General features: G+C 37.1%; 1 protein-coding gene across 1 annotated transcript; it reads left to right on the forward strand.

The window, feature by feature from the left end:
- Positions 1-2,224: 2,224 nt before the first annotated feature.
- On the forward strand, positions 2,225-23,778 carry UFL1 (UFM1 specific ligase 1). The gene is made up of 19 exons (XM_036380503.2): positions 2,225-2,306; positions 3,000-3,145; positions 4,007-4,035; positions 4,784-4,881; positions 5,711-5,825; positions 6,069-6,199; positions 6,839-6,897; positions 10,183-10,329; positions 11,426-11,601; positions 12,288-12,467; positions 12,771-12,891; positions 15,162-15,284; positions 16,976-17,096; positions 17,983-18,146; positions 19,233-19,363; positions 19,503-19,583; positions 20,339-20,424; positions 20,860-21,040; positions 21,734-23,778. The coding sequence occupies exons 1-19, from the start codon at positions 2,230-2,232 to the stop codon at positions 21,944-21,946; spliced, it is 2,379 nt and encodes a 792-aa protein (XP_036236396.1). The 5' UTR covers positions 2,225-2,229; the 3' UTR covers positions 21,947-23,778.
- The last annotated feature ends 1,285 nt before the right edge of the window (positions 23,779-25,063 follow it).

The following is a 25,063-nucleotide window of genomic DNA, read 5'->3' on the forward strand; positions in this document are numbered from 1 at the left end:
TGCTAATAACATTAGAGCTCAGTTAACTGCAAGAGGTTTGTGCAAGTATAGTAAAATTAATCAGTTACTCTATTTTTAAAACAAGATTTTACTTAAAGGCTGTCTAAAGAAAATGGATTTCTACAGAAAAAATAAATCTGAACTGCTACTTGAATAGCAATTAGGTATGCATCTGTTGCACATGTGTACATACATCTTGAAAGAAAAGGGTCCTTATAAAATTTCTTTGATTGTGGACTCAGAACCTGAAATTTGGAAATATCAAATGCTTGTAACAGTTGTGTATTCATGATTCATCTGCTCCTTCTTTGCATACTGGTAGAACATAACTCTAAGCTTAATTTTTAAAAGAAACCAAAAAAAAAAAAAAAACACAACCAAAATCCACCAAAAAAAAACCAAAAACCACAATAACCCAGCTCTGTTTACAGATGACTATTTCCAAAAATCTGGGAACTGTGGCTTGAACTCAAGCCATACACAGACAAGTGAAGGTCCAGCCATTATACATTACTTTGGAATCTTAACTACAACACTCAGTTTGGCCAGTCCAGTGATTCAGATTTTAGCTGAAAGGGATTCTCTATTGCTTGGTAGAGTATACATAAAATTAAAGGACTTCAAATCCATTTAAGATGAGGTAGGAGGGATACAGTTCTAAGTCCCCAGTTCTTTTTCCTGTTGTCCCCTGTGGTAGCCTATTTCTATATAATCTTCATAAATACTGTCCCCAAAATTGCTATCACATTTTTTCCCTGTTCTGCCGCTACATTATTCATTCACAGAAATATGCCTAAATCAAGGGCCTGGCTAAGCAATGTCCCTTGCTGTCTTCTTTGCCTGCGGAGGAGCACAGACACGTCCCTGCTGTAATTAGTGAGCTTGGTTTAGAGCTGTGTTTTAGGCAGAGCCGCTCTTTGGGGAGCCCGGCAAAGGCTCCAAGACCAGACTTCAACAGCAAACCTCAGATGCCCAAGCAAAATGAATCCTGCCCCTAATTTTTTAACTCAAAGGGAACGACCAGTAAAACTGAAGCCACATGCTTATCCCTCTATATATGCTGCTACAACTTATTATCCTGGTTGCAAAGTCTTTGTTCTCGCTATTTAAACCGCACCCAGCACGACACCAACCCTGCCAGAGACATTTTCCTGTGACTTTTGGAAGGCAGAGTCACAGAGTGGCTGTCAGGGATAGTGAAACAGCAGCTACGCAGGAAGCAGCAAGAAATCTGGAAGGACAAGGACAGAGCCTCAACAGCACAAACCCCATTCCCGGTGCTGGGCAGCTGGCAGTGTCCTGCTGCTGTCCCCCCCCGGGAGATGCCGGGCACCGTGTCCTGCTGCTGTCCCACCCGGGAGGTGCCGGGCACCGTGTCCTGCTGCTGTCCCACCCGGGAGGTACTGGGCACCGTGTCCTGCTGCTGTCCCGCCCGGGAGATGCCGGGCACCGTGTCCTGCTGCTGTCCCACCCGGGAGGTGCCGGGCACCGTGTCCTGCTGCTGTCCCCCCCGGGAGATGCCGGGCACCGTGTCCTGCTGCTGTCCCACCCGGGAGGTGCCAGGCACCGTGTCCTGCTGCTGTCCCCCCCGGGAGATGCCGGGCACCGTGTCCTGCTGCTGTCCCACCCGGGAGGTGCCAGGCTCTGGTGGCTGAGGCTCCCTCGGCGCACCGCGCGGCGAGAGCCCTCCCTGTGCAGTGCCCTCTGCCATCGCCACAGGCGAGTCAGCTCCAGATAAGCGCCCGAAAGGCCTTTAAGTCTGTGGGGCTCACCTCTGGTCTGACAGCTAAATCAATTCAGCTCGCCGCTCGCCGCGTAACAGCGATCCCGCTAAGCAGCGACACTATTGACCTCAGACCCAACTCGCGGTCTAAATTTCATTTCAGGTTTCGCTAGTGGCATCTCCTAGCGCGCTTCACGCTGAGAGCTGGGCTCACAACAAAGGCCCCGCTGCGATAGCGCCGAACGGAGCGACCGCTTTCGGGCCGTCGCGGGCAGCACAGCACAGCTACTGCCGTGCCCGCCCCGCCGGGACCCCGCTGCTAAAACCAACCCCGACTGCGGAAATCGCTTTTTGCTCCTTTTCCCGTGGTTGACTTTTGTTCCGTCTGTTTTCAATGACCCAGCCCGCGCAGGGACGCCTCCGTGCCGCGGGGCGGCGCTGCGGACGGAGGCCGGCCCCGCTCGCTGCGCGCCGCCGCCCGGCCGCGGCTGACGTGTCGCTGCGCCATGGCGGCGGCCTGGGAGGAGATCCGGCAGCTGGCGGCTGATTTCCAGCGGGCGCAGTTCGCCGAGGTAGCCCACAGGTGAGCAGGGCGGCGCCCGCACCGCCTGCCGCGCCCCTTCCCCGCGCCCCTTCCCCGCGCCGGCCGCCCCTTCCCCCGCGGCCCCCGGTCCGGGCACCCCGCGGGGCCCGGCCCAGCACGGCCCCTCTGCCGTTCCCTGTGTCAGTGCTGGAGCCCCGCGTCCTTTCAGGGACCCCAGAGTACGGGCAGGCCCAGGGAAGCGACTGAGTGTGTTATCACTGCTAAGTTGGAGTTGCTCAAAATCATCACGGCTTCAGCGCTCGGTTTCTCCCTTCTATCTGCTTGACTAGTTGAGGCCGTTGCCCAGAACTTGTTTTTCTTAAAGAAAAATAAATCCGAAATGCGCGAAAGTAAAATAAAACTGCACAGAAGTGTCATAGACACGAATTCTTTAGTTACAGGTGTTCCTAAATTCACCAGCAGGTGGGTTCTCATAGCTGACGGTTCTCATAGCTGTTCAGGAGGAGAGTAAAAGTTTTGGAGAGATGGCCTGCTCAAGTGAAACCCATATGGATGATTTGGTGGGTGATAAGCAGGATACAGACATTAATTTCTTAGTCTGAAAAAGTACATTCGCAAAGAACTGCAAGCAATCTTCATTGTACTTCCCATGTGTAGTGCGTTTGAAACTTTAAAGGTAATTTTAGCAAGTACTTGCGTAGAATAACTGCTGACTCCTTCTGCTTCTGATAGATTGTCAGAACGGAACTGTATAGAAATTGTCACAAAGCTGATAGCAGAAAAGCAGCTGGAAGTAGTGCACACACTTGATGGCAAGGAGTATGTCACTCCAGCGCAGATTAGTAAGGAGATCCACGATGAGCTCCATGTTTCTGGTGGTAAGTGTGGCACTTTCCTTCTTCCTTTGAATTTGGAAGTTAATTTTGAAGGCTACAGAAAGGTTTTGAAAGTTTTCAGTACTCTTAATCTTTCAGAAAAAGTTAGTTTGCTTCATCTACACATTAATTCTCCTACTGCTCTTTTATTTTCACTTCAGATCTGTGTCAGGCTCTTAGATAAGCATATCAAGATAGGCTATTTGGTTTATTTTCACCCATGTGGAATTTCTGACATAAAAGTTCTATAAAAATCCTTTTGAAGGAAATTTGATGTTTTAATACAGTTGGTAGCTGGCCAGGATATTTGGCCCTGTCTTGGAATTTCAAATTTATTCTCCTTTCACACCATTGGTAATAATAATATTTGTAAATTTTCATTGAGAAGTTCTTTTATTTTACCAATGTGGAGAGCCACTTGCATTGAAAGATATGACTTAGATATATAAGGAAGTTCAGATAGCTTTTTGTTGATGGCTTTAATGAGCAGGCAGTGTATTGTACTTTGAGTTGTTCTTAAGGGTGAATTTCACAGAGTCATATGTTCAGAGAAATTAATTTCTTATTATGTCCATACAGGTTAGCCATTTTCTCACTGTTTCCACAGGTTTGCCTCAGTTTGTGTTTTGCCATGGTGTATCATACCAGTGAGACAGCTTGGACTGAATTAAAATTTGCTGGGTTTTTTGTTAGTAGCATCATGTAAAGGTAGAAAGTTTTAACAATCTCTGGGCACTCATGAACTGGTTTAATTGGTCTACAGAAAAAGTAATTAAATCTTTTGTGCACAATGATCTGTACTTTATTCTAAACCTATTCAAATATGTTTCATGTACTAAAAGTGTGTTTTATCTTTTCTTGAAGGTCGAGTTAACATTGTTGACTTACAACAGGTAACTTTCGTAATAAAAACTTTATACTTCTTTATTTTCTTCACCATGTATAATGTGAATATGGAGTTCATTAGTTATACTCCAGCTAAGTTAGTTTTTTAAAACAGAACAAATTTTATGAAGAGCTGGTAGCTCATGTCAGGGTACTGCAGATTACTTAATCTGTCCATTTATTGCTTTATTGAAACCTCTCTGCTTAGTGATCATCTAGGACTTCTGAAATCACTACTGATAAATACACTTTTTCTTTATGAACTCTTTCTTTGTAAACTAAGGAGGGCAGACAGAAAAGAAATATGTTACCCATTTAAATTTAAAGCTGCAGGAGCCTGCATAATTAACTTTGCATGCCTCTTTGAATCTGTCCTCTTCCTTCATTATTCTTTGTGTCTCCACTAATCTTTGTCCTGCAGTAGTCTTCCTCTGTGGCTAATTTTTCCTTCAGGCTTGAGCAAAATTACTTGGAAACAGAAAATCTTTCTAAAAGCCAGTTTCCTATTTTGTCTTACTGCTTTCTGGTATTTTTTTATTATATAGGTTTCTTTTAACCCTGTAGCAGTTGCAGAGAGAGGTTTTTTCTCTAAAGGATTGCTGCTTTATTCCAAAACTGTGTTCAAAACTGTGTTTGTATGCAATAGTATAAAAAATAAGAGCAGCTTTCCTCAAGATATAGGAATGTGTAACTAATATCTCAATGTTTGAGAATGATTTTCAATTTAAAGTTCTGATAAGAGGGTTTTTTTTTTAGGTGATAAATGTGGACCTTCTGCACATTGAAAACAGAGCTAATGACATTGTTAAATCTGAAAAAGGTATTCAGCTTGTACTCGGACAGCTTATAAATGAGTGAGTACCTTCAGGAGCAATATGTATAATTCATACTGTGCTTATTTTTTAAAATGCAGACTAAAACTTAGTGTCCAACCTTTGTTGTTTCTGAAGTTAAATCCATTTTTCTTGGCTGATCTTAGAGCTGCTTGGTGGTGATCAGTGCTACTCTTGGCAGGTGAGACCTATCTCAGCAAAGCATCCAGTGAATCCACGGTGTAAAGGCCCTACTGAACGTCTTTGTTCAGTGTCCTGCCTTTAAGAGGTTTCATTTCTTACCCAGTGTCTTTGTGCACAGCAGCCAGATCTCATTTGTCTCTGGCTTTGCTGTCTGCCTCAACTACTGACAAACCTCCTACCTCTTGTTTAACCTCAGAAGCCTAAGATGTTTGAGCTAGTTATTTCATGGCTTCCCTGATTACCACTGAAGTAAGACTCTTATGGGGCTGTCCTTTTTATTGATTGAGCTTCAGGATCTGTTCTTGTCAAAGAATATGAAGTACCTGGCTCTCTTGAAATATCTAAGAGCTGTCTTACTTACTTAAGCTGTTTTCCAATTTTCATTGACATTGTTTTCCTCTTTCTCTTGCTTGAAATTTTCATACAAGTAGATAAATGCCCCATCTTACTACTAGCTACCTGCTTAGCAGGCTTTAAAAAAAACCCACACCTTTTCCCTTACAGTGTTCTGCTTTATTCATTTAAAATAACTTTCAGTTTATTTTTGCAAAGATGTCACAGAAAGAGGTGTATCAAAAGAGGTCAGTTATTCAGTATGTGATCTTGAGGTTGACTTTGAATGTCACACCTAATATGTTGTCTTTTCTTTTTCTCGTTTTTACTAAAGGAGTTATCTGGATCAATTAGCAGAAGAAATAAATGATAAACTACAGGAAACTGGCCAGGTGACAATATCAGAACTCTGCAAGGCATATGACCTTCCAGGAGACTTCCTGTTACAGGTGATGAAAGCCATCAACCTGGCAAAGGCAGGATTGGTTGTGACCACCTTCTTTCTTTATCTTTGCAATATCCATGGCTTTAAGTCACCATTTTGTACAAAATTAATACAAAGGTTAAATCTTCGTTTTCATGGTGCATCTGCAAACCATTCTTCTGTTTTCTGCAAAGTTTTCTGTCATTGGATACCCATATATCTGATGGAAGAAGGCATGCTTAGAAAAGCTTAATTTTTCTATTTACAGGCATTATCCAGGCGTTTGGGCAGAATTATTCATGGACAACTAGACCAGGAAAACCGTGGGGTGATTTTTACGGAAGCCTTCGTGTCCCGCCATCGAGCACGCATTCGTGGGCTCTTCACCGCGATTACTCGGTAAATTGCAATGCTGCAACCACATATTAAAATATTTTTTCTGTAAGTCTTTATGGTCCAGATTCACTTGTGGTTGAAAAAGAAAAAGGACCTATGGGTAGATTCCCCTAAGTGTAGTAAAATTCCTGGGACCAGTTCTCAGTTACATTAGATTCACTTGTTAGAAATAGGGACTCACTTTTGGAAAACAAGGGAAGTATTGTTATACTGTATATAACAATATACTGTTATATTGTTATATACACTATACAACATATATTAGTGTTTTGGCTGAAGAAATTGTTACTCTGTAGTTCTTTTATTACTATCTGTAGAATATCTGTTCTCTTGTCACTCCACTGCTGCTTAGTTGGACACTACATATGATTATAGATAAGTTTTTCTTATTAAATCAGATTTTTATGCCACTTTGTAGGAAGAGGAAAACTTAACAAAGCAGAAGTTTCCTTGCAATAATTATCATGGCTTTTGTGTTATTACTTCACAGTAATTCAGAATTAAAGCCTTGTAAGCTATTTTAAACATCAGTGTAGTACCCGGAGGCTGTGTTCATCTATAGCAACCTCTCTTATTTCTGGATTCTCCACATCAGTTGCATATAATTAATTTATATTTTGTTTTTCTTTTTTTTTTCCCAAGGCCTACACCTGTAAGTAGCTTGATCACTCGGTATGGATTTCAAGAACATTTACTTTACTGTGAGTTTCATTCAGAATATTTTGTGTCTTTGTTAGGAAATCCATTCTTCATTATTAAAAGTGTGCTTTCAAAGAAGCGTTTTAGCACATAGACTTATTTCTGAAATACAGAACAATGTGTTTCTCTTTAGTGTAGAAAGTATTAAACCCTTTGTGCTATCCATCACTGAAGGGATGTTCTCTATATCCAGAGCAATGAAAACATTTGTTGACGAGATGCCTCTGGGGACAGAATGATGCAAGAAGTACAGTACTTATTTATTCATCTCTTTCATTATTTGCCCTTAGCTACTAGCAGTTTTATCAGTGAAGCACACAAAAGGGGACAGATTTTATGTAGCCAAATAGCATTAATTGCTCAGGATTTTATTTACTGACTTTTTTCTGTGATAATGGAGGCTAAGCTTTTGTTGTACTCTTAGTTGAATGACTTTATATGCTGAGAGATAAAACGTATCCTCAAACTGTTTGCTTTTATTTTCCTTTTCTAAGTATAAATGCATAAAGATCCCCTATTCAGCTACTGAAATCTTTAGGCTCTACTTGTTTGTCACTTTGTGTGCCCTCCCCAGTCTCTCAAAAATGCTGCTTCAAGCATCATTAGTCTTCTGTGCTGGCTGACCAAGTGCTACTGGTCTTCTAAAATCCTTCAATGGTTTTCTATCTCTTCTCCTGAACCTTAATGCTTCTCTTGATTGGGTATTTTTGCCTTTAGGGCATTGTTCACTTCAGCTCCACTGTAGTATCTCTCTGTTTATCCTGTTGTTCTCCACCGCAAGCTTATTCTATAAAAATTAAAATCCTAGCACTTAAATAAAATCATATAAACAGTCTACTTTCACATGATCAATTTAAAATTTCTGTCTTTTTTTATGTGCCATCCAAGTTTTCATAGATTAAAGGGAAAATCTGTGAAATTGCATTATAATAATGTTTCAATACCCAGCAAATTTCAGTGTTTGGTTACAGTCTATTTCAGATAAGTCCTCAAGTACATCATCATGTTTTGATGATGTACAGTGTTAATTGGATTTGAAGTTCTGGTATTTTCCTGACACCACTGAGCATCACAATACGTTCTTCTAGTATTTCCATGGGGTTTTTTTAGTGACTTTGTTCATTCTTTTCTTTAGTTTTTTTTTTACTTTCTCTCGTTACCTCTGCAGTTTCTAAGTTTCAAAGAGCTTTTTATCTTTTTATTCGCTGCCAGATTTTATTGTGTCCATTTGCTGAGATACCATTTCTATTTCACAAATGTTGCAGACTTGAAAAATACCTTTTAATGATGTTACTTTTTAGCTTTTTATGTCTGTCGCTGTTAGCCGTGTGTTTAATAGTGGTCATCAGTTTTCTATCTCTTCCAGAATAAAAATGTAAGTTCAGTGTAATATTTGTATTATTTACAAACAGCTATTATTTAATCAATACTTGAGTTTAAACAGGATAAATATTATTCTTTGGTTCTTTCGCATAGATAGGCTGCTATTAATTTTAAGCCCTCATAAAGTTAAAATAAAAAGTAGTTTTAGAAATGAGAAACTCTTCAGGTTAAGACACTAATTAGAAAGCAAAATGAAGTAACAGATGTTATTCATTCCTGGGCATTATGTTATTGGTGTAGGACTGGCATGGAGGGGCACTTAACATCTTTGTCAGACTGATGATGACCTAATAGGGCACTGCAAACTATTTGGTCACCTTTAAAAATAAATGAGAATTCATGGTAGTTCTACAGTTTTGTTTTAAAACAAAATACTGTCTAGACATAATTGCAGCAATGGTCTGTGAAATTACTGAGAGCACCTCCTCTGCCCTGGAGCTTTAGAACTGGCACTTGATAAAATACAGAATTTAATTGATGTCTTCATTTGACTTCTTTTCTTCGGACATCTTCTTTCCATAAAGAATAGATTTTTTTCTTTTCCTTCATGAATAGATTTTTCAACCAATTCTGTGGAGTTCTAGGAAAGTCTAATTATTTTTCTTAAAAACTTTGAATAAAAAGAAGTTGAAATTGCAAACAGAGAACCATTATGTATTATCTGACAATTGCTTAAGTGGAACAGACAGCTTGACGCTATTTTCTAGGGCAACTAAAATATTAGGAAGGACAAAAAACTAAATTTATTTCCAGAATTGGTCTTAAAAGTTCCATTTTATTCGATGTAACTGAACCATGGCAGAACATGATTTCTGGCTCTTGTCTTAAATTACATAAAGCTATATCTTGTTTAAATCAGTTTCTCTTTCTGCTGCATTTTTTCAGTGTAAGTATTGTTCAGCTTTGCTAGTGGCGGTTGTGTTCAATAGCTGCTAGCTTATAGAAGCTTATCTACACTATGGGCATATCTGACAAAAACTATCATGATTTGCTATGCACTGTTTCTTCTGGAACTGGGCTTTCAGGTAAACTTTAATGCATAAGTGAGCTAAACCTCTGTGTGCTGTACTAAGCATGTTGAAGTGTTGATTGCTGCTTCTATTTAATGCAGAAGAAGTCTTGCCATGTGATACCATTTAATGTTTTGTTCCAGAGTAAAACACATCTTTTAATGAAATAGAAATGAATATAAACTGAGTATTAGAAAAAAGCCATCTGGCAAAGCTCTGGAAATCAGCAGAGTTAACAGCTGATGTCACTGATTTTTTAAAATATATCTCTCGTATTACAGAAAGGCAGAAGCAGATCATAGGAGGCAAATCAGATATTCCTATGCAATTTAAATGGATTTAGAGAATCTTATTTAGCATTGAGAAGTGCTTAGTACTTCGGTACTACCAGTTACCAGTATGCTTTTTGTTAGCAGTATTCTCAAGAGGTTATTATTGGCCACTGTGTTATGCAGTTTAGGTAATGACTTTTCATGTAATTTTCTGCATTCAGATTTTTTTTCCATTTTGGTTAATGTGCAAGCAGTGAATTCAAAGAAAAATTACGATTAAAATGCTATTATATTTTACTCTTCTGGCCAGAGAAAGATTCTTCTATGTCTGCATTTTTTAAATTAAAAGCTAAAAGTGCCCAGGTACCTATTCAATAAAAACCATTTTGATCCTGCCATTGTGGCTCACTCTTTAGAAACATTGTCTGATTTCCAGAGCTTTTGTGAAGAAATTCTCATAAGTGTTAAAAATAATTGATAGAGCTTGGCAATGTTTCACAAGAACAAGCACAAACTAATTGGTGGAAAAAAGGAGAAACAAACCAGGGAAAATAATTACTATCTTTTGATTAATGGATATACTAACTTAGGAAACATCTCTTAATTTATTTTCCTCTTGTAGCTTTGCTAGAAGAACTTGTTAATGCTGGTCGTCTGAAAGGCACTGTGGTTGGTGGGAGACAGGATAAGGCTGTGTTTGTTCCAGACATCTATTCCAGAACACAGAACAAATGGGTGGATTCCTTTTTCAAGCAGAATGGTTACTTAGGTAATTATCTATACTCTTACAGATAAAATAGCTTTCTAAAACTAGTGTAGGTAATTGGTCTTACCTTAATATAGCTAGTGCTTAGGGTGAAGCCTCACAAGGAGAAGTGTAAACCAATGCAGTGGCTGATACTCCTTTGCTCAAAGACCATCTTGCTCATAATGATGTGTGTTACTTTATCACAATGAACTGTATTTCAGCAGAGGGGACCATACTGGTAAACAGTAACTATTTCTCACAAACAATTACAAATGCTGGTTTTGTTACTGCTCTGAAGACATTGATTAGCCTGCTCATTGTAGACTTTTCAGATCATCATGGCTGGAGTTTCAGGCCAGATGTCCAGATTACAACCAAACTTTGGCTGCTAATAGTCCAAGCATGCAGTGCTCAGGAAGAATTTTTTTCCAAAATATTTGTAGAACTGCAGTGAGTAGCACTAGTGTCCTGATTTGAATCCAGACAACTGTATCTAACTTCCAGCTGAGTGATGCTGGATGATGGTGTTTTGAAACACCACGAGCTGTGGGAGAATGTGGATCTGAATAAAGAGAGGAATGTCCCCTTATGATCCCAAATGGTCAGGCCCAAAGTAGCAGTTATTCTTGCAGATTGAAAAGGTTCACCCTAACTTAAAATGATAGTATTAACTGTTTCTGTAATACTGCTTGACTGATGGAGTGTCTGTCAGTCTTTGAATGTTTTCTCCACCTCTTAAGTATAAACTGCTAAATAGTTGAAAGCAAAACACTTGGACACTGTATGTATTGTAAATATTGTTCATTATATATTAGAATACTTTGGAAAGATACAACTGCAAATATAAACTTAATGGTATAAGAATCAGAAAAAAACCAATTTTCTAAACTCAGAGCAAAGTCACATCCATGATTTAATCTTCATACTTCTATTAGCAACATTTAGATGTAGCTTGTACTGAACTAAGTTTTAGGTCAGCATTAGCTAATGGCTGCATTTACTTGTGTAAAAAATATGTGTAACACTTCATTTCTTGCTTTCATAATAAAGTCATCCCATAAGATCTTGTATGTATATGAAGGAACTAAATTTTAACAGACATATATCTGTTTTATAGAATTTGATGCATTGTATAGACTTGGCATCCCTGACCCAGCAGGCTACATTAAAAAAAGATACAAGTCTACACAACTCTTATTTCTGAGAGCAGCTTGTGTTGGTCAAGAGATTGTGGATCAAGTTGAAGCCTCTGTGGAAGAAGCCATCAGCTCTGGAAACTGGATAGATGTAGCAGTAAGCAATCTTTTCAATTGCTCTTGGATTTATTTATTTTTTCTTATTTTTGTGTCAAATGACACTTTATTAAAACTACATTTATGTGTAATGAAATTCAATGTTATCAAAGAAGAAAATTCAGTCTAATTAAAATGACAAGTAAAAGGGCATTATTTGCCTTTGATTGATCTGAACAAAAACAGGGGAAGGACATACTTGCATTCAGTTTATAGATATGTAAGACTAACTTTCATTTCAAAATTAGTGTATTTCTCTACTAGAGAGCAATATATTCTGCTAGGCTTTTTTTTTTTTTTTTGAAAAAATGTCTAAACTAAATGTTTACAACACTTTTGGTGAGCAGAGGGATCTTAGCCACTTTGTCCTAAGTCCTAATTTTAAGCCTTACAGCACTACCTTTGTTGCTCTTAAGTGATGCTGCTGCTGTTGTGTGTTTGGTGTTGCTTTGTAGCAGTTGAGCTTCGTTTTGAAGAAGTTGCCATGCATTTGCCCAGAGGTAACACATATTTCTAGAGCAATGTGGGTTTGCCATGTTAGAAGATTTAAAATAGTGTGTAGTCTTAAATTAGTAGCTTAATTTGAAAAGTGCAATGCTTTCTAAATAGTTAGTAGGTGTCAAAAGGCCTGTGTCTATTCTGTTTATCCACTTACAAGGCTGTTGTATTTTAATTTCTTTACCCTAGACCCTTCTGCCCAGCTCATTGTCAGTAGAAGATGTTGGGATTTTGCTCCAGCAAGTGATGAGATCTTTAAACAAAAGCTCTTCAGGTTTAGTCTTCAGTGACACCATTGCAGTCAGTGAGAAATTTCTAAGCAGCTGTGCTGACCTCTTTTCTGATCTGATGCAACAGAAAGCAGAAAAGGTACAGTAGGTTTTTTGTTGGTCAAGATAGAGTGAGCATGGAGTGTTGGAGTAAAGCTTATGGGACTTTCCAGTCACTGTTAAAATTTCTGTACATCTCATCTGAAATGCAACTAGAGAAGAAGCAGGACAAATGAACAACAGGTTTCTATATTTAATGGGTGTAATTTATATTCTGGTGCGCTCAGGAAGTCCAGTCTTGTGTTGCACTTGGAAAATGTGATGTTTGATTTGTGCCAGCTGGCTTAAATGTTTCTTCCATTGCTGTATCTTTTTGCTATGATGTGCATGTTCTTCATTTTAGGAAATTAAAAACAACCCTGTTAATTTAATCACTGAAGAGGATTTAAAACAGGCTTCTTCTTTAGAGAACTCATATGCTAATAAAAAAGACAAAAAGGATGAAAGAAGAAAGAAAGCAGCAGGTAAGATATCAATATTCAGCTTAAGAAAAAAGAAACAAACCTAATTTGTTTTATCTCTTAAATACTCAAATATAAAGTTAGTATATTTTTTAGTCCATTAAATGCTTCCAGTCTGTTGCTTAAGATATTTAAGAAATAATCCAGCTGCTTACCATTATACTGTGGATATGCATACATCTCAGCTATGCCCACGAGAATTAATTTCAGACTTAGAAATGCAGAGGAAGTACTATAAAGGACTCTTGAGTTAGTTCAACACAACTAACTGTGTTTAGAAGCAAGGAATCCTTGCTTCATTTATTATTTTATACAGTATGATCACACAAGACTGAATAAAAGCAGTATTAGCTCATGGAGCTCTGTACTATGTTTTATTACACAGAATAGATAAAATTTTAATCTCCATTTTTCAAGGGTCCAGGAAAATTAATATGTTTCTTATTATTAGTCTTTGGATGTTAATTCCAAAATAACTTTGTCTAAATTTAGAATGAGTTTTTGGGATTTTTTTTTTTTGAGGAATACTTGTCATCTTTTCTGAGAAAACCATGCCATGGAATTTTCTGGTTTTGCACATGTAACAGTTACTTGGGGATTTCGACAGTTTACTTTGAGGTATATTCTGGATTAAATTAATCCCAAACCTTACTCCATTTGTGTGGTGACTGTTTGGAATAGATTTCAGTTGAAGGAAGAATGAATATATGTGGCTTTAACCCTTTGAAATCTTCTGCTTTTTAAACCAGTATTCAGTCTGAAGATTGTTAGTCCCAAAAACTTTGTGTGATTCTTGTGCTGTTGCAACACAGCTGAGCAATCTATGTTGAACTCACTTGCAGAGTGTTATTGTGCTTCTGAAAGTAAGAGAATTAGAGCACTGGTATCAGCATCTGGCCTGATTCAATATACTCATCTGCAAAATAGAACATTCTGATCTTAAAAAAAGAGCATGAGTAGGCCTGAGTTGACATGGAAATTAAACTTATTCTTGACACAAGAGATGGCAGATTTTTCTAGGCCATAGCTAAGGTAGAGAAGCTTGGATCTTTAATTGAGCTGTCATAATAGAATGACTTCAATTTCCAGCCCTTTGAGGAGTGAGACTCTACTGAGCCTGTACCATGTGTCTAGACAAATTCATACCCACAGGGTAACATGCTGCACCATCAGCAAGCACTACCCTGAAATGTTTTATCATGGACTGTTATGTGCATTACCTAAAAACACCCCAACATAGCAGTTTTTATGTAATGTAATTACTGTAACACAGTCACATTTCAAATAAGTTTGTGAAAAGCACTATTTTTTTGGCTGTTCCTGCAGAGTGATGCTTAAAAATCCATCTATGACATGTAACAGATGCAGTTAGCTTTTTAAGTAAGAGCACCATGTCTTTGTGTTTCCTTTTCTCAAAAAATAGTAGTTACATCATGTAGTTACTTGAAACTGAGACCATATTTAAATGGAAAAAAACCCCACTTTCTCAAGGCATAGTGTATATATGTCTAGCACCATGGAGTTTTAAGTTTCTTCCAAGTGAAAAAATAACAGAAGAGGCTGTGAAAAAGGGAAGAAAGAGCAGAACAGCTTGCCTTGTGGAGAGGGACTGTATAGCAAGTTGAGATTCTGTCTGCAGTTGCATACATTGATGCAGGACTTCTGCACAAAGTAATTTGTTATGTGTGTCAGAGCTGCAACATCCCATTACTCTGTAGTCATCTAGGAAAAGTCGAAAAAGATCGAGTGCTCGAGTTAATTGAATGTGTGCTTCCAGTAATATTTTGGGTAAGTGCTTGTAGTGTAGGATTCTTTCTCTGAAAATTAACAAAGTTACATTATCTAACATAGTTTTTATAAGCTCAGTTATTTAGCATCATTGATTAAAAATGCTGAATGCTTACTGAGGTGCTGTTTTCAGCCGATAGAGATCCCCCATTATATTATGGACCCTGGTATCTCATCTGTTTTTAGCTGAAGCAAGATACTGCTCTTTTTATATTTTTTCTTACTTTATTATATGTGCATTTGATATTAGTGTTTGTGTTTATTAATGACATTAGGGTAAACAAAGCTTTGCTTCAGTTGCCTTTTTTCTTAAGAATGAAACTTATGGCCTTAAGATTCTGAAATATATGTTCTAGGTTGTGTTTAGAATCAGGTTGTGGTTTTCAATGCAGCATTAACAAGTAACATAGATAAATTACCGTGGTGTTGTAAACTTTTTAAGTGCTACAAGTTTCCTGTGTACTAAGCAAGTAATTCCCCACCAGAGGGCAGTGGAAGCGTGAGAGGAGGAGGTGGTGGGAATGCCAGAGAGATAAAGATCAAGAAAACCAAGAAGAAAGGAAGAAAGGATGCTGACAGTGATGAAGAGTCACAAGGGACTGCCACAGGTTTGTAATTTTATTTTAGACACTACTTATTCATATCTATTCAACAGGGTTTAACTACTTTGTTTTTTTTCCTACATGTCTGTTCTTCCCACACTGTTTAGATAGGGTCAGCTAAAATGTCAAGAAGATGAGAACACTATGTACTTAAAATTGTATCTATGGATCTGGTATTTAAATGAAATTGACATTACATGTTCACTGAACGGCATAACTTAGTCTTTAAAAAGGAAATTTAATTCAAAGAAATAATACCATTTTATATTCATTCTTCTGTTTTATGTAGGAAATGCCATAGATTTTGGGGTGAATGTTACACTTGGTTTTTATAACACCTGCTGCATAGTATATGATAAATGAATGGCCTAAATTAACAATAGCAATTAAACAGTTTTTTTCTTCATAGGGATAAAATATACAGTAAAAATTAATGTTTTGATAGTTTTAATATCGCTCCTTATTGGTGCCTGGTTCTCTATCTTCACTATTAAAAGGAATGGCTTGCTAAGTAAAAGCTAACATTGTTAGATTTAGAGCAAACAATGGTTGCAAATGAAGCAACCATGTTCTTTCTTTTGTTTGCTGCAGAACCAGAAATGTGTACTTCCATTTTTTATGTAGGATCGAGACTTTAAATACTGACTGAAAAATACTTTGAAACATGATATTTGATGTGTGAAATACACTGTAGTAATTTTGTTTGATACTGTTCTCACAGTGTACTGTAATTCTCATATAAATAGAATTATTTTCAGGACTACTCAGTTACTGAGTAAAACAGTGTTCAGTCACTTTTGGTTTTTGGTGTAGGCTTTCTGTTCTTCCCTTATTGTTGTTTGTATTGCTTTATTATAATAAATAGCTTGAACCACGATCTCAAGGTAAACTCAGATTAAACCATTCAAATATAAATAAGGTCCTTTTTAAAACCTGATTTAACCTCCCTTTTCACTTGTTTATAAACTTTGTATGTTCATTACTGCTGCAGCACAACAAGGAATATCATTGATCTCCATACTTATGTGCACAATAAGCCTGTCTTAAGGTACATCTGGAACTTGTCCTTTTCTAGTTCTCTGTCATCATCCTGATCTCATGCTTATATGTAAAAATTCTACAGCACCCGGGAAAAGTTCATGTTTTGTGTGAAACTGAAATACAGATGCACTAAATTGTATGCATATAAGTTGCTTTTATTACAGGAACACCTTGTCTGATTTAATTTATCATGTTTCAGATTTATACTGTAACCTCAAGTTTAGGACACTGTGTTACATGATTGTGTACCTTACCATTACTAAATGGAGTTTAAAATAATAAAAACAATAGCGTTGTGAAATCCTTCAAGTAGGAACACTCAATTCAGTTTTGGCACTTTATTTGGTCTTGGTGACATGGTTTCTAAAATAATGGGCCAAGCAGAAAAAAAGTGTCACCAAAATTACATATCCTCATACACTACTTCAGTTGTCTATTACAGAAACTTCTAAGTGATCAAAAGAGAGATTTTGTCAGTTTTTCACATGTGTAAAATTCCATTGTCATGTATAATCATCCTGGTTTTTCCATTGTTGATAAGCATTTCTTCTATGGAGGTTGGAATTTGAGGCTTTCCAGTGTCTCATGCCACAGAGTAATTGTAGCAATACTAAATGCAATGTTTTCTAAGTGAGTGTTATTTATGGCCACTACAGGTAGGAATAAGAAGCTGGAGTTCTCTTTCATGTCACAAGAGGAAATTGAGGAGGTTTTAAAGACCCGCATGCAGGATTGCCCTGAAGAGCTTATTACAGAAATTGCTGAACATCTAAGAAGGTAATTTCAATAATTCAGCTGGAGTTAGAAAATTTGTGATTCACTTCAGTTGAATCTATTCTTTGGTCTTTTTTCTTGCTTAGAAAAGAGGGCCTTGTTGATAGATGTGAACCACAATAGTCTCTTTCTGTACAGCTCCATGTTACACGTCTTATGTATTAGAAAGCTGTCCTGACACAGGAATGTGCCTCTGCTTAGCAGTACATGGTCCTGCAAGCTCATTTTCAGCTTCACAGGTGTATTTTCACCCACTTACATGGATCCATGCTGAGGTTTCACCTGTCCCATCTTCTGGACAGCCTTTGATACCTGATCATGTTTCCTGGCATCTGTGTCTCCACTGGTACCCATGAGAGTTGGATAGTAAGTTATGTTAGCAAACTGAGCTATGCAAAGATGAATAACTTCTTTTAAGTATGTTCCATACCAGAGAGAATGTGAATATGTATGTTCAGAGCAAAAGGAACATGAGATAAGACTGTAATAGCCAAGCTTGAATAAACCTGGAGTGCCACAGTAACTGCGTCTTTAGAAATTTGTCCAGAGGCCCCTGAAAGTTTGTGAATAGCATTGCTTCTGGAAATCCTTTTATCTTTCACATTGAGGATTGTGAAAACCTTGGCATATATTTACATACCATACATACTATAACATTAGAACATCTGCCATTAAGTCTATTTTAATTAATATTTTAATTTCCTTGTGGGGTTTTTTTTTCTGATTTTCATAATTGGCCTTTTGTTTATCTCACTGTTCTGTAGCATTCATGTCCCCATCATTTACTACATAATGAGGTCATTTTCTCTGTTGCTGATGTATTTTGGAAAACCTCATACAGTTTCACAGTTTTCTCAATGTTTTCTCCTTTCTTCTTTCCTGTTCTAAGACCTTTGACAAAAACTTATCAGGAGGTTGTGCGTTCCGTTTTTACATCTTCAACATCTTCTTCTGGAGCCAACAGAAGACAGGCTATGAAGGACTTGCAGGAAGAATTCTCAAACCTGTACAACAACATTCGGTTATTTGAAAAGGGAGCAAAGCATTTCACAGGTGCAAAATACATACTTTGAAAAATGATTATGTTCATTCAAGGATGTTAAATTTATTCCAGAATCTACATTAAAGGTCAGACAGGAGCTAGAGTTTAAAAAGGAAAATCTAGAAAGAAAAAACTAGAGATGTGTTTAGTATGCATAACACTGCCTTTATGCTGAAGTGCATAGCTTTGCATAGTAGTTGAAATTCATTCTCTTTATTTCATATCCATATTCTGTTACCTTATGTCAAGGTAACTGTGTTCTTGTCCTTCCTTCCCAAGTGTTTGCATTCTTTCCAATTGTTCACTGTCCAGATGAAAAAAAAAAAGGAAAATATTAGTATGCTCATTTTATTCTGTCAGCTGTGCCACTAATGAAAAAATTGAATACCACCTGATTCTAAGAAGCTGCTCTTTAAACCTCGTAGGTTTGATACTGAAAGTAGCTGCTGCTTGAGGATAGTCTGTCAGATTTGTTTTGCAGGGGGTTGCTCTGTAAGGTGTGACAGAAAAGTTAGCATTAGGAAAATACTGTAGACATTTCCAAGATTCTCTGCTGTATTCAGCTTTCGCCTAGAAAATTGCCTGTGGAAATCTAGCAGAAGGAAACATTAGCAAAACTACCTGATATTCCTGTATTTTGGAATATATAGAATTATTTCCCATTAGCCCTTGTTCTTGGGCATGTGTTCTGTAGCCTCTTTTTTTCCCCCAAATTCAGTATTTCAGTCTTGAAGTTACATGGCTGTTCTTCTATTTAACTGCTTGTCCTGCAGAATTTTCCTTTGTATGCTCTTGACTTGATCAATAGCACTGTTTCAAGAGGATTGTACAGGGTTGTTTACTGCTTTTACAGATACATCTTTGAAATACTAGCAATGCATTAAAATGTTCTTACAGACCTGAAAGCTCACATTTTTCACTGAACAACATTCCATAAGAATGTCACAGCAAATGAGGGATGTTATCTTCATGTATCCAGATAACTTTCTCATACTACTCATGGTTGATAGAATCCACAGGTAGGAAGGTGCTGTGATAACATCATAGGAATCAGATGACTATAATAAGTTACTTTAATCACTTATTTGTTTTAACAGATGATACTCAGACTAACCTTGCCAAACACCTATTGAAGACTCTATGTACAGACATTACAAATCTGGTTTTCAACTTCTTGGCATCTGAGTCAATGATGACCACAGAAAATTACTCTACAATCACAAGTGAGGTACAAAAATAAAAGCTCCTTTCTAAGTCTCAAGTAGATCAGTGATATTTTTTCAGTAAGTAATTGCTTGACTTGAAATATGCCAACATCTAAAAAGATGATTAATATTACAGATTATTTCCATTCTTGTCCCATACAGGGCAGAATCAAGATTTTAGGTAAACTGCCAGAAGATACCAAAGGTCCTTTAACTAAACTGCATACTTCTCTGAATGGCAAGGTAAAAATCAAGTTCAGATTTTCTGTTTTGCTGATAGAATGCTAATAAATAGCTGACACACGTAGTTTAGGATGTAATCACTGCTGCTGTGAAGGTTGAAGGCAAAATAATCTTTTGTATTTTTGTAAGGCAGTGAGAGAAAGTGTGGTTTTGTATCTGTGAATGTTCAGAGATGAAAAGGTGATCTTACATTTTGATACTGATAGTCACCTTTGGCTCCTTGCTGCTATATGGAATCCAGTGTGCCTTTCATAGGCAGGTGAGAAGAGTGAAAAGTGAGCGAGAATCTCCAATCTCAAGTGGTTGATGTTTCTGTATTTTGTTCCCAGAGTTCTTGATGTTCTTCCATGTATTTCTTAACTAGTAAAATTATGGATAATTTAAAGAAACCCCAAACGTTCAGATTATGACAGTGTAGGCACAAGGAGAGTTATTTATTAATTCTTTTATGCAAAAGACCATACTGAGGTGTTTCTTAAGAAAAATATGTATCTGTAAATAATTGTAGAACATGTATTCATTTTTAATTTTATTTCCAAGACTAATGAATTACAGTTCAGGTTAGTATTTAAGTATATGAACTGTTGTAAGATGATCAAAGGTAATTTCTACTAAATACATGTTACTTTCTCTTTTCTTCTGTAGTTTATTTCAAGTGTATTCACAATCATCTTTTGTGTGATTAATTGTGAACAGTAGTTAAACTTTTTTATAATCTGCAAACACAGATTAAATATTTCTATTATTTTTAATAGAGTATAGAAGATTTTCTTTCGTGCCTTGATTCTGCAGTGGATATTTGTGGTGTTATGGTGAAAAAAGGAGACAAAAAGAAGGAAAGGTACCTTAATTTTATTTATTCTATGAAATGTGGCTATACTGCTGAACAAATGTAGGATGGTTAGTATGGGAGCAGTCATACTCGGTGGGTAAGAGGCAGTCCTTCTTTCCAAACTGCTTAACTGAAAAATAGCAAGTCAAGCAGTTCTAAATCCATGGGAGAAGGAGAAGAGGAGAATTCACATTTAGCTAATTTTGTTGGCTCACTACCTTTCTATAATATAAATTCCCTAGGGGTCTTTCAAAATCTGAGCTATGCCAGTCATAGTTCTTTGGGTTTTTTTTTCAATTAACATTTTGGAATTCCACATAAATAAATGGTCAGAGGAGAAAATTAAAATTAATTGATGCTAAATAAGTTTTAGCATATGTGATCAACTACTATATGATAAAATCATAGAATCATATTTTTGTTTCATATATTCTTGTTCCTTAGGCAAGTCCTGTTTCAGCATAGACAAGCTCTGATGGAACAGCTCAAAGTCACAGAAGATCCAGCTCTTGTTCTGCACCTGACATCAGTATTGTTATTTCAGTTTTCAACTCACTGCATGCTTCATGCACCAGGAAGATCAGTACCACAGATCATTAATTTCCTAAGTGGCAAGATCCCAGAGGTATTCTTTTCTAGCTTTTTAAAGGGAAATTACCTTTTTTCTATGACAGAACATGAAAGTTGTGCCTTACACTATTTTTGCTGCATAAACCTGACACCGTTTGATTTCATGCCTAAACATTACTTTATGTGCAGAATATACAATTGCTCTGATCTGGACTGCATTGCAGATCAATCTCTTCAGGGATCTGTCATCAAATTTTTTTTATAAAATTAAAAATGTGTTATTAGTCCTTTGAATTAACCATAGGGACAGCTCTGTCTTGGGAGATATTACAATTCTTACAATGGAACGTTTTTACGTCTTTCCTCTGAGCCAGGACATGGTTGTATTTTAAACTTTTCTAATCCAGTTTTAAAGAAAGATGTACCTCTTAAAGAGCAAATACATTGAAATTCTCTATTTTATACTGCTGAAACTGGTGATGTTTATTAACTGCATTGCTTTCATGCTTCACTGGTTTATTGTCCTGTTTTTGCAGCACTTGGATGCTTTCAGTTTTTTGCCTCTTTGAATGTCTCTCGAAATTTAGGTTGTCAAGTACTTGGTTAGAAATATATTTCTGTATCACTAATGCTCTTTGACCAAGAATGGGAGAATGCTTTTTAAAAAATTGTATCTTTAATTATAGGTCTGTCTACCTTTTCTGTAACATTGACATCCCCTGGGTTTCTTCTCATTTTTTGCCCTCAGGATCAGTATTCGCTGATAGTCAAATACCATGGATTAGTGGTGAAACAATTGACCAGCCAGACTAAGAAAACTGAACACGGAGACAGTGACACAAAAGATAACATGGAAGAGGAGGAAGGAGCAGAAAGCATTCGAAAAGAGCTTCAGGAAATGACTACCTCTATCAAAGATCTTGTTCTCAGACCTAGGAAATTTTCTGGAACAGAGGAATGAAACTGCTACTCAGCGCATCCACCTCCATGATAGAGTCAGACTTTATTTTCTTCTATGCTGAAAAGAAAGGACAACTGAAAATGCTTGACAGACTTTAAATTTGGCCTCTAGTAATTTGCAAATCACAGCCAGGGAACACAGTTGCTGGGTGATGGTGGCAAATGGAATTTTGTTACTTCTACAGTGTACTTCTAACACACATTAATGTAGATGTGCCAGAACGCAGTAGTGGATGCTTTGGGTACAAAACCAGTGGGGTTTTATTGGCATCCTCATGTGAGACCTCAAGAAATTACTCTTCAAATAACAATGTATTTTGTTCCATACACAGGCTGACAGTTTTACTTCTCTGATTTGGATTTGTAGTGAGATAAGGATCGCATATAAACTGTCTATCTTAATTTCAAAGATTGGCTTTAGAACGTATTCTGATACCTAACAGCACACCATCAAAGGCCATCTTTACTCTGGTATCATTAGTGAATGGTTTCAGTTTCTGTTCACTGGACTGCAACAGTAAAAACACTTTGAGTACGAGTGGATATCAATAAACTTAAGGGAAGTGACTCGCTACTAATACAAGTTTCATGAACATTCAAGTTCATGAACATCAGCACACTGATACTACTGATGTATTCTGCTAATGTCTGAATAGCTGTTCATTTAAACCTGTAATCCAGAAGAGGTGACTCTCTTTTGCATTGGCATTTTGGGAGCAGATAAATTCTGTTACACTTGCCATATTGTACATGCCGTGTGTTTATTCAGCAGACTTGTTGGGTGCTTAGTCCGGTTCCCATAGCAGATAGAAACATTAGCATTCTGTCAGCTCTTGAGAGAACTTGTGTTCTGTTTATCCTGAGTTTCTTGAAAATAATGTAGTTCATGATCTTTCTACATAAGCTTCATAGACAGAAATACTGCTTCCCTCAAGTTTTTGTGAGCCTTATATTTACATTAACGGTACTTTGTCTTCAGGAAAGTACAAAAATGTGAAAAATTGAGTTCTATCACAATTGATGCCATAATTCTTGTATGGCAAATACACTTCTAAATTTATTTTGGAGAGAAGATAATTTTCAAATTTGAAATATCTATTTGAATTAACTTTTGTTACTTCAGTAATACCCATTGATTTCATGTAGGTAATTTCAGGGGGTTTGCATAACATTGAGGTTGAGTAATAAGAAATGAAAAACGTTCTTTTCACTAAAAATGTCATTCACTCATCCTTGCCAAAATTAGTGCTCAAAGAGGGCAAATTCTGTGCAAATTCTGATCCATTCAAATTTTTCTGTTTTCCAACAATTCACATATTCTTGTGAGCTTAATCATAAACACGTCCAATTGCAACAATTGAAGAGGCCAGGTGTGGAACCCCAGTAACAGAGTAACAAATGTTAAGGTAATTTTGGTGATGTAAACAATAGAATTTTACACATATTTAAAAGGCAGTAATGTTTAACAATGTTCATGCCAATGCTGATCTTTTATCAGCCATGAGGCAAGAACAGTTTGAATTATAAGGCAGAAGCAAAGGCAGTTGTTTCTCTTTCCTTTGTGGGAGGTTATAACAGCTGACAGTAAAAGACAGTGGGGAATAAATGACAATAAATATTCAGGTTGTTGAACTTTGTTTAAGAAATGGTTTGTGTACCAGGAATAGGTTTGATTTCTTGCTATTTGGCCAGAATAATTAATAAGTTCCTATAATGAATGTAAACAATTTTATATGACATTGAGCTCTTTTGTAAATAATATGCTATATGAAATTCTGTATGCAAATAAGAAATTATTTTAATAACATTAAATGATGAAGTATTTGAAGAGCATTCTATTGACATCTCCAGTGTTTGATCATGTTGCAACTTGCAGCTTTCAAACAGCAGTAGGTAATATGCACTGTTAGACTTAACACACCATTCTGAGTGTCCCTGTGTTTTTGTTTGGTATAATAATCAACTTACTGCAGAATTTACTTTATCATATGTTCAACTTGCTATATTCCAGCCTATGCTATAGGAAGGGTTTAAAACATAGATTCTTTGAAGTAGATACAATGGAAACACTTCAGTTCAGAGATATCTTCTGGCTACTAATGGAATTTGAGGAGACCTGGTTGAAAAACTGTCCCAGGTGTTTTTTCTTGATTTGGAAATTCAGTCTTTAGTTTATGATACAGAAGTATATCTTCTGAAAGAGAAAGAAAAGTAATTTTGCTAATTCACAGGGGTTTTTTCCTTTCCCTAGGAGGAATGTATGTGGGAGGAAGAGTAATCTTGTCTTACAAATCAGAGGTGCAGTTCACAAAACAAAAATGCCCTTTGGATTATCTAGGAAAATGAAAGGCACTACAAAGTATACAAATTAACACTTTTACTCTGGTTTCAAGTGTTAGTGTCAGCCTCTGACCTTCACTTGTGCTGTCTAAACACCACCATTACATTTTTAATCTCGTAAACTGACATGTATAGACGCATGGATGTGTCTGTACACACCTACTTAAAAATGGTCTTATAACCTTGTTTGCTGCTGCTCTCAGGTTGGAGTGGATGCATTAGCCATAGGTAGAGTAATGCCTGTCTCAGCAACAGCCTTGCCTTTCCTTCTTTTTACGTGGCAAAAGATGACACTTGTAGTTGGTTACTTCCAGATCTGCTGGAACTGAGCAAATTGTTGTTCTGTTAGAACTTTCAACTCTTTGTTGAAACTCTTTTGCAGCTTCTTAAAAAATTTGGTACAGGTTTCTAAATAATATCAGTGTGTTTTGTTATCAGCATGAATCCATCTGAAAGCTTGTTCAGATAAAACTACAGTAGTTCTGTTCCCTCTAGGCTTGTGAGTAAGGCTACTCAAGCAGTGGTTTCTCCTTGAATGTTTTTCCTAGTAAGTAACAGTAGGCAAAAAAAAAATGGAAGTTTCTACATATATGGGTAGATTGGGATTTCTTGTTTAATAGGAAGTTTGGTACTCTTGCAGATGACAGAAGAGTGACTGTGGTGGGTCAGACTGAAGGTGAATGTAGCCCAGTATTGTGTCTCCAGCAGAGGCCAAAAGTGACTGCTCAGAGAGCAATATAAAAACAAAGACATGTAGTATTTCTCCTTTGGGTGCTTT

Source organism: Molothrus ater, chromosome 3, assembly GCF_012460135.2.
Source record: "Molothrus ater isolate BHLD 08-10-18 breed brown headed cowbird chromosome 3, BPBGC_Mater_1.1, whole genome shotgun sequence".
Lineage (NCBI taxonomy): Eukaryota > Metazoa > Chordata > Aves > Passeriformes > Icteridae > Molothrus > Molothrus ater.

What these genes read in the sequence shown, in the direction of transcription:
- UFL1 (XM_036380503.2), top strand. Translation starts at nt 2,230, where the DNA reads ATGGCGGCGGCCTGGGAGGAGATCCGGCAGCTGGCGGCTGATTTCCAG. An exon ending in ACATTGTTGACTTACAACAG is followed by an intron (nt 4,036 to 4,783) that starts GTAACTTTCGTA and finishes TTTTTTTTTTAG; the next exon opens with GTGATAAATGTGGACCTTCT. An exon ending in ATACTTCTCTGAATGGCAAG is followed by an intron (nt 19,584 to 20,338) that starts GTAAAAATCAAG and finishes TATTTTTAATAG; the next exon opens with AGTATAGAAGATTTTCTTTC.